Genomic DNA, 13,974 nt, shown 5'->3' on the forward strand with positions numbered 1-13,974 from the left:
TCCATCAGAAGTAAAATATAAACAAAGCTTAGAGAAATGTAGGATTTTTTACTCAGTAAGAAGGCAGCTAAAATTCAGTTTTATGCTGATAGTGCTTTTATGATGTCCCAAAAGCTATTTATGGACCAAAGATCTATGGTGTATCTCAACTACTCAGCATTGCTGTAGCCACATTGATTAGTGACAGGGACATGATCCTGGAGAAATTGACTGAACACTTCTATGTTTTCAGCAGACCATCAACAAATACTAAAGCTATTGACCATATACCTTATGTTGAACTTAATCCATTTCTATCTAAACTTCTAACTCAAAAAGAGTATTTGAATATCATTGAATGTCTTGTGGCAAAGTGCCTGTGGTTGGTTCATGAGATTTACAAAATCTGTTCATACAAAAGCTGATTGAAATCTTCTGGGTGATATGTCCTGTGACAATCACAGAGTGGTCGCCAACAAGATTCTTGCCAAAGTTGTCCTAAATTGTAGTAGCTTCAGATATGGCTGAGAAATGTTTGATATGTTGTTTCCAGCCCAACAACTCCAAGAGAAATTCCAAGAGCTAAAGAAAGGTCTGTACACAATGTTTATCAATCTGTCCAAGCCTCTGATGTTATGGTCAGTCATGAGGGCTTGTGGAAGATAAGGCAAAATTTGAATGCTCCAAAGAAATTAATGTTATATGTCAGTTCAAGTGATGGCATGCTTACATGTGTTCTGGATAATGGACAATGCTCTCACTCTTTCCCAGTCACCAATGGAGTAAAACAGGACTGTGCTTGTTTCTATAGTGATGCTGTCAGATATCTAGAACAAAGATAAAAATGACATCAGGGTCAGCTACTGCATTGATGGCAAATTATTTAACTTGGAAAGGCTACAAGCCAAGACTAAAGTAAAGGAAAGTTGCTATGCAACTTTTTGTTTACAGATGATTATACACCAAAGTAGACTGAGATGCCATAAAATATGGATCATTTTTCTGTCACTTATGCTAATTTTGGCCTGACAATTAACATCAAGAAAACAGAGTTTTTCCACAGTCAGTGTGGCACCCTCCCTAAGTGGAAGCATCAGTTACAGCAAAGGAAGAAATTTTGAATGTTGTGGATAACTTCACTTACCTTGACAATATACTTCTTAGGGATGTACACATCGATGGTGAGATTGATATGTACAATGCCAGAGCAAACTTACTTTTTGAGAGGCTCCAAATGAAAGTGTAAGAGAGAAGAGGTGTTATGCTGCCTACCAAACTGAAGGTGTACAGAGCCATTGTATTGACCTCGTCATATGTCTCTGAAATTTGAACAGTATACCAATGACATGCTAGGAAACTGAATCACATCTGTTTGAATTGTGTTAGGAAGATTCTGAATCACTTGGCAAGATAAGGTAACCCAACACTAAAGTCCTTTCTCAGGTGAATTGTCAAGCACTCAAACTCTATTGCAGAGAGTACAACTTCAATGTGCTGGCCACATTGTTCAAATGCCAAATATATGTTTGCCTTAAAGACTTTTTACAGAGAATTCCCATAAGACAAGCACTCAGAGGTCAAAAGAATTGATATAAGGTCTGTGAAGAATCAATTGTGAGACATGGAAGACCCTCTCACAGGACCACCCAGCATGATGTGCCCTATCAAAGAGCGGGCTCTATGAGCAAAGCAGAATTGAAGTAGCTGAAAGGAAATATGAGATGCACAAATTTAGCAACATTGCCACCCCAAATGTTCACATGAACTATTTGTGCCCAACTTGTGGTAGAGTCTTCTAGCTTATATTGATCTGATTGACCATAATCAGACACACTGGACCTTGACCCCAACATAGTGATATCACAAACACAAAGTACAACTAACTAGCTCAAACTTTCTTAAACTGTGGAACTTGGTCCTTTATGAATGTGGGGGTTATGAAATTATCAATAAATGATTTGCATATCTATTTTTTATATTTACATACCTGGGGTCATAAAAAATTCTCCAGCAAAAAAGGGTTGCAAGTAGAAAGTTTAAGAATCCCTAAACTAGCTTATTCCATCACAAATAATGCTTTCTGGAGGTTTTAAATAGGTGGTACTGATCACTTTAAGGAAAGCTCCATTTATTCCTGTGCTTTATAGTGTTTTTAATAGGAATGAATATTGTATTTTATCAAAAGCTTTTTCTGCATCTATTGAAATGATCATATGATTGTTGTTATTTTGGCATTGCTATGGTCAATTATGCTGATAGTTTTCTTAATATTGAGCCAGCCCTGAACTGCTAGTATAAATCTCTACTGCTCATTAGCATATTATCTTGGTGATATATTGCTTTTACCTCCTTGCTAGTATTTCATTTAAATTTTTTTTTGCATCCATATTCATTAGGGAACTTGGTCTGGTTTTCTTTCTCTGTTTTTGCTCTTCCTCATTTAGGTAACAGCAATATATTTGTGTTGTAAAAGAAATTTGGTAGGACTCTTTTGCCTATTTTTCCAAATAGCTTATATAGGATTGGACTAATTGTTCTTTAAATATTTGGTAGAAATCATTTGTGAATCCATCTAGATTTGATATTATTTTTGTTAGGTAGCTCATTAATGGCTTACTCAATTTACTTTTCTAAACTATTTGAGTTAACAAATAACTATTTGATATTCTATTTCATCTGTTAATCTGGGCAATTTATATTTTTTGTAAATATTCATCCATTTCAATTAGATTGTTAGATTTATTGGCATATAATTGGACAAAGTTGCTCCTAATAATTACTTTAATTCACTTTTCATTCACCCTTTTCATTAGTTCATCATTTAATTCATCATTAAAGGTGAATTTGATACTGCTAATTTGGTTTTTGTCTTTTTTTAGTCAAATTCACCACTAATTTGTTTTGCTGGAGTTTTTCTTTGAAACTATCTAGCCTCTAGTTTTATTTTTCAGTTTAATAGTTTTCTTTCAATTTTATTAATCTCTCCTTTGATTTTCAAATTTCCAATTTGGTGCTTAACTGGAGATTTTAAATTTGTCCTTTTTCTGTTTTTTTTTTAATTGCATGCCTAATTGATTGATCTACTCTTTTTCTATTTTATTGATGTAAGTATTTAGAGATACTTTCTCTGCTGCTTTGGTAGCATCCTATAAGTTTTGGTATAGTGTGTCATTATCATTCTCTTTAACAAAATTGTTTCTATGATTTTTTCTTTGATCCACTCATTCTTTAGTATTAGATTATTTAGTTTCCAACTGATTTTTAAAGCAGGTTTCCATAGTCCTTTATCAAATGTAATTTTATGGCATTTTTATTTATTATGATCTGAAAATAATTCATTTAAAATTCATGATTTTCAGTGCTTGGTTTGAGGTTTTTATAACCTAATGTATGGTCAGTTTTTGTGTAGGTGCCATATATTGTTGAAAAAAAGACATATTTCTTTCTATTCCCATTCAATTTTCTTGAGAGATCTAGCAATTCTAACTTTTCTGAAGTTTTCTAATTGTTCTATGCACCTGCTTAACTTCTTTCTTGTTTATTTTTGGCTAGTCTTATATGGTCTTATATACTCTTATATGGTTCTGAAATGGGAAAGTTGAGATCCCACACTAGTATGATTTTATTGCCTACTTCCTTCTATGACTCATTTAACTTTTCCTTTTAAATATTTGGATGCTATTTCGTTTGGTGTTTATCTGTGTAGTATTGAAAATCCTTCATTATCTGTGGTACCTTTAAGCAAAATGTAATTTCCCTGCTTATCTCTTTTAATTAGATCTATTTTTGGTTTTGCTTTGTCTGATGTGATTATATATATATATCCTGCTTTTTAAAAATTTCAGCTGAAGCATAACAAATGCCACTTCAGTCCCTTACTTTTGTTCTGTGTGTTTCTGCTTCTTGTAAACAAAAATATATAAGATTCTTTTTTTAATTGATTCTCCTATCTATTTATGTTTTATGAGTGAGCGCATCCCATTCCTATTCAGTTATGATTACCTTCATCCTGTTTTTTTCTGCTATTTATTCTTCTCTCCCTCCCTCCTTTTACCCCGTTGCTCCTTAAAACACTTTTTCTGACCACTATCTCACCTTAGTCTGCCCTCCTTTCTATTAAACACCCCTTCTTCGATCCCATCCTGGTCCTATTTCCCTTTATGATAAGATAGCTTTTTTTAATAACACTCTTTCCAATTACCTGTAAAAAATGTTAACATTCATTTTTTGGAAATTTTGAATTTCAAATTTTCTTCCTCCTTTCCTATTCTCCTTTCTCCCTAAGACATTAAACAATATGATCTTATATATGTGAAATAATGCAAAATATATTTCTACATAAGTTACATTGTAAAAGAAGACACAACCCTGCCAAAAAAAAGAAAGAAGAAAAAAAGAAAGTGAAAAATAGTCCACTTTAATTTACATTCAGAATCCATCAGTGTAAGATAGATTTCTATGTACGATGTATGTTACTCCCTCTTTGAGCCAATTTTGATGATCATTTCCTATTAACACTCTCATTCCCCCCCCACTATAAAAATTCTTGCACCTTTTTTATGTGAGATCATAAAACCTCTTTCCAATATATCCTTTTTTTCCACACCTTAATTTTATTTTTTGAATATCATTCTATCATAGTCAACTCACATCTTTGCACTTTGTCTATGTACACTCTTCCTAACTGCCCTAATAATGATAAAGTTCTTAAGAATTACATGTATCATCTTTCCATATGGAAATGTCCCTTATGATTATTTTTTTATGTTTAACTTTTTGTGCTTCTCTTGAGTTTTCTGTTTGGATGTCAGATTTCCTATTAATCTTTTCAACGGGAATGCTTGAAAATCACTCAGTTTAATTAAATATCCATTTTTTTGTTGTTGTTGGATAGGTGGTTGTTGGTTGTACTCCTAGTTCCTATGTCCTCCAGAAGACCATATTCAAAGCCCTCTGATCTTTAACATGGAAGTCGCCAAATCTTGTATGATCCTAACTGTGATGACATGATATCTGAATTGTTTCTTTCTGGCTGCTTGCAATAATTTCTCCTGAAATTTGGCCATAACATTCCTGAGAGTTTTTATTTTACAATCTCTTTCAGTAAGTGATCTGTGGATTCTTTCAATTTCTATTTAAATCATCTAATTCTAGGATACAAAGCAAATTTTTCTTGATAATTTCTTGAAAGATAATATTTATAGGCTCTTTTCACTGATTGTGGCTTTCAGGTAGTCTTAACAATTTATAAATTACCTTTCTTTGATCTGCTGTCCAGCTTGGTTGTTTTTCTAATGAGATGTTTCACATTTTCTTCTTTTTTCATTCTTTTTATTTTGTTTTATGTTTCTTGATAACTCATGGATTCATTAGGTTCCACTTGCTGAACTGTAATTTTTAAAGCATTATTTTCTTCAGTAAGCTTTTGTACTTCATTTTGCATTTGGCCAATTTACTTTTTAAGGAGTCCTTTTCTTCAGTGAATTTTTTTTTTACTTCTTTGGCCTATTCTGTTTGTCAAGGTGTTATTTCTTCAGCACTTTCTGTAACTCCTTTACCAAGCTTTTGATTTATTTTTTCATGATTTTCTTGCATCACTCTCATTTCTTTTTTCAAATTTTTCCTTTACCTCTCCTATTTGATTTTTAAACTCCTTTTTGAGTTTTTCTAGAGGCTGAGACCAATTCACTTTTTTTGAGGCTCTTCATGTAACAGCTTTGACTTCTTCTGAGTTTGTGTTTTTGGTCTTACCTGTCACCATAGTAATTTTCTATGATCAGGTTCTTTTTTGTTGTTATTTGCTCATTTTTCTAGCCTATTTCTTGAATTTCAACTTTATATTAAATTATATTTATGTTAAACATAAATGTTTATATTTATATTAAAGTTAGGCTCTGCACCCAGGGGCACTGTCTTAATTTCAGGTTTCTGACACTAGTTCTGTTTTCATAGCTAGTTCTGGGAGAGGGGGTGTCTTTTTTTTAAGTTTTCAATTTTTCTGAGATGATATGATCTGAGAAGTGGGGTGACTGCTCTTTTCTACCCTAGAACTGTGAACAGAGTCCTTGCTCATCTCCTCCCCTTGGGACTGAGAGCTAGAACCTCATATAGGCAATACAACAGAGTCCTTTTCCTAGTGCCAGCAAAGGTCTCCTATAATCTCTTTCTGATCAACTTTCCAACCTTCTCACTGTTTATGAGCTGAAAGCTCCAGAAATCATTACTTCTGCCAAGGCCTGCTGCTGGCTTATTGGTGCATCCTGAACTGACTGTGGCCCTTCACTGGGGAGAGAGACAGATCTTCCTTGGTAACCTTCTAACTTATCTTAGCTGGAATATTGTTTCACCCCATCCTTCTAATGGGTCTGCCACTTCAGAATTCATTTTTCAGATGTTATTTTAACATTGTTTGGATAAGAACTGAGAAGGGCTCAAGCAAGTCCCTTTATTGTACCAGCTTTCCCTCTCATTTCTTTTAGCACAATAGTACTTTATCACAATCATGTGCCACAACTTATTCAGCCATTTCTCAATTGATGGGCATCCCCTCAATTTCCAATTTTTGCCATCACAAAAATAGCTGCCATAAATATTTTTATACATATAGATCCTTGTTCCCTTTTTTTGACCTCTTTGGTGTACAGGTCTAATAGTGATAGTGTTGGATCAAATGGTGGGCACAGTTTCATAGTCCTTTGGGCATAGTTCCAGATTGTCCTTCAGAATGATTAAACAAGTTCACTACTTCACCTACAATTCATTAATGTACCTATTTTCTTCATCTTCTCCAGGATTTTTTATTTCTGGTAGGTGTGATTTTAATTTGAACTTCTCTAATCAATAATGATTCAGAACATTTTTTTTCCTTTTTTCCTAGATACCCTTAATTTCTTCCTTATAAAACTGTTCATACCTTTGACCATTTATCAATTAGGAAATGGCTCATTTTTATAAACTTGCCTCATTTTTCTATATATTTGAGAAATCAGGCCTTTATCAGAGAAATTTTCTGTAAAAGCTTTTGTTATAGTATCTTTTTAGCAAAATGTAGTTTCCCTGATTATTTCTTTTGATTGACTTAATATTTTCTTTTGCTTTGTCTGAGATCATGATTGGCACCCCCTGCCCTTTTCACTCTAACTGAAGCATAAAATATTCTGCTCCAGAAATTTAATTTAGATATGTTTGTGTTTCTGCCCCAAGTATGTCTTTTAACAACAACTTTTTATTAGATTCTGGTCCCAATCCATTCTGCTATCAGCTTATATTCTATGGATTAGCTCATCACATATATGTTGCCATTTATGATCAATAACTGTGCACTTCCCTCCATCTCATCTTCTTTTTGTCCTTCTCTATTTTTAGCTTCACAAGTCTGTCTTGATTCTAAGCACTGCCTTCCCCAATCTGCCCTCCTTTTTTAAACAATCCCCTCCCTATATTTTTCCTCTTCCCCTATAATCTCCCTATTAGGTAAGTTAGATTTCTATATCCAACTGAATGTGTATATATATTATTTCCTCTTTGAACCAATTCTGATGAAAGTAAGGTTCAAGCATTGCTCTCGATTTCCTCCTATTTTCCTCTCCACTGTAAAAGCTCTTCCTTGTGTATGTCATTTATGTAAGAAAATTTGCCCTATTTTACCTTTCTCTTTCCCCTTCTTCCTCTACATTTCTCTTTCTCCACCCCTATTTTTTGTTTTGGAGACCATCTCAACATAATCAACTCAAACCTATGCCCTCTGTGTTTGCACACTCTTCCTAATTGCCCTAATAATGATACAGTTCCTAAGAATGACATATATCATGTCCCCACACAAGAATTTTCCTATAATTATTCTTTCACATTTAGCTTTTTATACTTTTCTTGACTCTTCTGTTTTAATGTCAAATTTACTATTCAACTTTGGTCTTTTCATCAGGAATGCTTGAAAATACCCAATTTCATTAAAGGTCTATTTTCCCCCAGAAGAATTATATTCATTTTTTATAGGTTGCTGATTCTTGGTTGTAATCCTAGCTCCTATGGTCTTCATTATGATCTTTTGATATTTCAAGCCTCTGATTTTTTAACAGGGAAGTTACTAAATTTTGTGTGATCCTGACTGTGGTGATATGATATTTGAATTGTTTATTTCTGACTGCTTGACCTGGGAGCTCTGAAATCTGGCTATGATATTCTTGGAAGTTTTCATTTTGGGATATCTTTTAGTAGATAATTTGGGGTTTTTTTAATTTCTATTTCTTCAGGATGGCAGTTTTCTTTGATAATTTCTTGCAAGAAGTTGTCTAAGTTCTTTTTTAATCATGGTTTTCAAGTAGTCCACTAATTATTAAATTATCTCTACTTGATCTTTTTTCCAGGTTAGGTGTTTTTCCAATGAGATAGTTCATATTTTCTTCTATTTTTTCATTCCTTTGACTTTATTTTATTGTTTCTTAAAGTCTCATGGAGTCATTAGCTTGCATTTGCCCAATTCTCAGGAATTATTTTCTTCAGTGAGCTTTTGTACCTCTTTTTACATTTTGCCAATTTTTTTATATTTTTAATTATAGCTTTTTATATACAAAACATATGCATGGGTAATTTTTCAACATTGACACTTGCAAAAACTTCTCTTTCAACTTTTTCCTTCCTTCCCTCCACCCCCTCCCCTAGATAGCAGGTAGTCCCACACATGTATAAATATGTTAAAATATATGTTAAATACAATATATGTATACATATTTATACAGTTATCTTGCTGCTCAAGAAAGATTGGATTTAGAAAGAAGGTAAAAATAACTTGAGAAGAAAAAACAAAAATGCAAGCAAACAATAATAGAAAGAGTGTAAATGCTATGTTGTGGTCCATACTCATTTCCCAGTGTTCTTTCTCTGGGTGTAGCTGGTTCTGTTCATTACAGATCAATTGAAACTCATTTGCCAATTTATTTTTTAAGGTTTACTTTTTTTCAGCGAATTTTTGTATCTCTTTTTCTATTTGACCTATTCTGTTTTTTAAAGTTTTTTTGTTCAGTATTTTTGTGCCTCTTTTACCAAGCTGCTAATTCCTTTTTCATAATTTTTTCACATTACCCTCATTTCTTTTCCCAATTTTTACTCTTACCATTTTTAATCCTTTAATTCTTCAATGAATCCTTTCTGGCTTTGAATCCAACTAGCATTTTTCTTTGAGGCCTTGCTCATAGCTGGTTTCATATTGTTGAATTTTCTAAGTTTAATTATTGGTCTTCCCTGCCATCACAGTAGCTTCTTATGGTCAAGTTCTGTTATTGTTGTTGGTTGTTGTTATGTGTTCATTTTCCCAGCCTATTTAATTCTCTTTGACCTGTATGTTAAAGTTGAGCTATGTTCACTTAAAGTTGGGTAAGCACTCTTTCAAGCTTCAGGCTTTTATATGCTGCTGCTATTTTCAGAGTAAATTCTGGGGTTCTGAGAGTTTTCAGTGCTTCCAGGGTAATGTGATCCTAGGAGAGATGTAGTCGCTGCTCTCCTGATCTATGTTCTGGTCTTTACTAGGAAGGGTTCTTGCCTTACTGGAGGCCCAAGTGGTCCTTGTTGTCCTAGAACTGAATCCAAGGCCCCTGCTCCACTCTAACTCCTGTCCAATGTGGAACTGTGATCCATAATTTTTTATTAGTAGAGCTGCCAATGAGCACCAACTACACCCATTGCCTGTGAAGAATTCCCTGTAATCTTTCTCCAACCAGTTGTCCAACCTTCTTACTGTCTCTTGTCTGAGAGCTCCCAAAGCTGTTGCTATCATGGATCAGTTCCAGAAAACTAGAAGAGCTTCTAAGTAATGCTTTCATCCAAAAAATGTATATATACTACAATAGTGTGATTCATACACTCTACTATAAAGCATGTACCGTTAGAAAAGAATGCTAATTATGTATCTAAAAAGAGGAACATGGAAGAAAGGGATTTGGATTCTGATCAAGAGAGCACAGAAGAGGAAATTCAGATGCCCAGTTTCACTAGGGCCTGGAAAGAGATCTGAAAAAAGACTGGCATAGCAAAAAAAAAAAAAAAAACCCAACATATAAACTAAGAAGTGAGTTGTATCTATCATTTCACTAATGCTATCTGTATAGATCCCAAGAGAAATTGAAATTCAAGAAGAATAAGATTATTTGATACCTTCTAGAAGGATGAGCAGTTTTTCTCAATTATTGAGAAACTTTAGCATAATTCCATGTTTTCCATTGGGCTAAATAAAAATCTGAATTATGTTCTATATCTCATTACCCTGAATGCTTGCAAGGGAACTGAGAGAAACAAGTAAAATTCTTATATTCTTAGGGCAAGCCTTTACTATAGACATGAGTCAAAGAGACTTTGTGAAAAACTTTCCAAAAATGATATCTAAATCTAAGGGAAAGGACCTAATTAACCACAGATGAATATTACATAGAGGGAGTTATAGAACTTTCTCCTTCTATGATGATATCAAGGGTAAACATTTATATGTAGTTTTATTTTGTGGATAATATTGTGCTTGAGTAGTAAACAATTTGTCCCTCAGTGACATCTTGTGGTGAAGCACATTTTCAACCCTGCATGACAAATTAACATTGACAAAAAACATGTATTATATTTATTGGAATGTTCATTATATTGGATGAAGTAAACTCCAAAGGTATTGAATCAGTAGCTTAAAAAGGTGGTACTAGTTTTGAAGTCACATTTCTATTTGTAAATCTATCAAAGTCCAAAACTACTCTGACCTTTCTGAAATCTTTCCATGATTTTGTATTTATCAGTGGTCAGAACATCACTAAAATATGGTGCCACTTTCAGAATCCTAAAAATCAGAATCTCCATGAAACATCGGAAAATTTCAGGACAAATAAAATGGAGAACTAAACATGTTCTCCAGTCCTCATTAACTCCAAAAAAACTCTTTTTTTCCAGGACAGAACACAAAGAATCTTTCCATATTCTAAGACACTAAAATACCTAACAAGACTTGTGAATTAGTAACCGAGAATACTCAGTTTCCAAGCCTCTTACACAACATACCCATAACTAGCTCTCAGATTCAGACAGGAGACACAACTCAACCTACTAGTTTGTGCTTTGAGAACCAATCCACTGAGCACTTTTCCTGCTGCTACTTCCATCTCTTCTGGACAATTTATCCCTACCCTTATTACCATTGTGTAAAAAACAATTAGAAGAACCATCCACTTTCAGAGGAAGGAGAAACACAGGAAAGTAGAAGTTTGCTCTGTTTAGGAAAGCTATTCCCAACCAGAAAGCTAAAGAACAAAGAGAGCTAGGGTAGGGTACTAGTTAGATGTATATGAGACTGTACCAGGACTAAAATAAAGGATTTGGCATCCACATAGGACCAGTTCTGTTTTATCCCCACTGAATCATCTTAGAACAGGAACTGAAGTGAATGAAAATTAAAAAGAGACTGATAACTTTTGAACCCAGAGAGTCACCATCAAAGAGGATGGAATCAAAAAGTGAGGAATAAGGAAACGAAACAATAAATTTAAAAATTACCAAGGACCTCAGGAAGAAGAAAACTAGATAAGCAAGTAAATCAATATAGAAGATATTAAAATAGAAGAGAAGACAACTAAAAGACCACAAATATCTTCAAATAACTATTCAAAACAAAGGAAATTGAACCAATCATTAAAGACATTAAAGACCATCTGAATTCCCCAAAAAGCATGGAAGTGCAGAAGGCTGCTCCCAAAGTGTTCAGAAGGAAAATCAGATATCTTAAAACAAAAATCTAAAAGTGAGCAAATTGAAGAATTCATACCCTGCCCAACAGAAATAATTATATCCATGGTGGCAAGTCTCTCCAAAGAAGCAAAGGAGAGAACAATTAAGTGATTAGGAATACAAACATGCTTAAGTAAAAGAATCTGGAAGAGAAAAATAATGTCCAAAAAATGTGATCCTTATTCCTTATGCAAACAAAATCCATTTCTCTCAAAGGTAGGATGTAAAGAGACACTTAAGGATTTTAAGTCTCCCAGAAGAAATTAAAAATTAAAAACTAAAATTAAAACTAAATACAATTATGCAAGAAATAATCCAAGAAAGCTGCCCAAAACTTCTGAATACAGAAAACAAAGCATCAATAGAAACAATTCACAAATAATCCCTGGAAAATCTGACCCAACAAAAATTTAGAATTGAAGATGTTGATCTTAAAATGCTTCTCAATGTATTTTTTGATTACCTGAAGTAGAATTATCAAAGATTAACTACCAGTAATAGTGTTATCCCTAGTTAGGGAAGCAATACCACTACAAATTGGAAATGGCATAAAACTTTTTGGCCTTGCTTTTATACCAGAGAAAAAGTCTGAATATTTCTTTTTTTCTTTTATGGAGTGTTTAGAGTACTTTATTGTAAAATTTGACTTATACAATTGTATATATATATGATATATATGTATGTGTTATATATGTATTTTTGTACAATTACATATATGTATGCACACATTTATATATATATTATACATTTCTAAGTTACTAAACTTTTTCTTTGTATCTGCTGGCCTTTCCAAGTTGTCTGCAGCTTCTGCAAAACTCCCCAAAAAATTCCCATTTAATTTCTCATGCCAATCTATAATATAACAAAAACACTATGGAGAAAGTTACAATGTGGAAGGGATAACTGTGTTAGACAAGTTTTCTGAAGACCTCAAAGAAAAGCAAATATTTATTGATTGAACGCACCAATGTTACTGAAGTTCTTTATTCACGGTGCACTTGTCTATTATATTTCATGTTTTTTACAATTTACAGGATTTTAAAAATAAAAGTTAAGTTTCATTCACTATGGTAAAAAGGATATTTCATCATACCCCTCTCCACTATAATAATATTTTAAATGGTACCTTAGCAAAGCTCTTTCTTCACATGAGGTAGGTAATTATCTCAAAAGGTAAAATTATTTGTCCAAAGTTAGAAAAAGAGTCAATATTTAAATCTATTTCTCTTGATCCTAAATTTGTCACTCCTTCTACTATGTATTTAGTGTATATATATATATATATGTATATATATATATATTTTATATATAGTATACACTATATCACCTTCCCTCTAAATCACAAAAATCCTCTTTCCTCCAAGTCATATGACCATTGTTCTGCTAACACAGAATCAAACCCCCACGTTATTTGTTCCCTATTGTCTCCCAGATTACTTACATGTCTCTCTTCCCTCAGATTTCATGAACATCATTCCCCCCAGATTACAGGGCTCCCCAGGTTATGTGGCCCACTCCCCACAGGTTATACAGCACGTGGCACTCCCCCATCCGACAAGCCAGAGGTGCTAGCAGTTGCCAAAGCTATGCACAGGGAGAAGTTTGGATGTCGTATGAAGCAACTTTTCCAGTGGGAGAAGGATGCAACACTACAAGCCATCCAGTCAGGTGAGCCTCGACAGTGGGAAGAGGGAATGAGAAGATCTAGACAGATAAGACTGAATGGGGAAACTGAGGGCCAATCAGGGATCTGAAACTAAGGAAAACCTTAGTATTACACACAGGTGAGGCATAAGAACCCAAGGACTATTTATATGAGTGAAGAGGACATGAGGCAAGATGGATGGAAGAGAGGAAGGAGGGGAAAGATCAACATAATCACTCAGTTACAAGAAAAAAAAAAACAGCTGGTTTGGAAATATCTAGAGACCCAGTTCCACAGTAGTGTGTATCAACCAACATGGATTTATATTACTCACTCTTCAAATATTATGTGCCTACAATGTGTCAGTCATTTGGCACTCCAGCACTTGATACTCTGTTGCTATAAACAATGTTCACATTGTAAATCTCTCTGTAAATCTGCTATCTTGTGCAAATTCAGGTAGTGGTCTTTTTGAGGAATCTGGCTTCTAGTCTAGGTTCAACTGGAGCAGTCACAGTCATATGTGATAATTAAAGCCAGGCTGAGCACAAGCCAGAAAAGAGAGCTTCCATGAAGATTAGTCAAGATAAAAGAAG

General features: G+C 33.8%; 1 protein-coding gene across 11 annotated transcripts in view; it reads left to right on the forward strand.

The window, feature by feature from the left end:
* FAM221B (family with sequence similarity 221 member B) overlaps nt 1–13,974 on the forward strand; it is a 50,927-nt gene that overhangs the window by 14,304 nt on the left and 22,649 nt on the right. For 9 of the 11 annotated variants that reach the window (XM_031945335.1, XM_031945336.1, XM_031945337.1 and 6 more), the window contains one exon: nt 13,258–13,401. The exons of the other annotated variants lie outside the window; for them this stretch is intronic. In XM_031945335.1, coding sequence (XP_031801195.1) covers nt 13,258–13,401 — 144 coding nt within the window. The remainder of the gene's footprint in view (nt 1–13,257; nt 13,402–13,974) is intronic. 11 annotated transcript variants of the gene reach the window in all.

The sequence above is a fragment of the Sarcophilus harrisii genome, chromosome 1 (genome assembly GCF_902635505.1).
Source record: "Sarcophilus harrisii chromosome 1, mSarHar1.11, whole genome shotgun sequence".
NCBI lineage: Eukaryota > Metazoa > Chordata > Mammalia > Dasyuromorphia > Dasyuridae > Sarcophilus > Sarcophilus harrisii.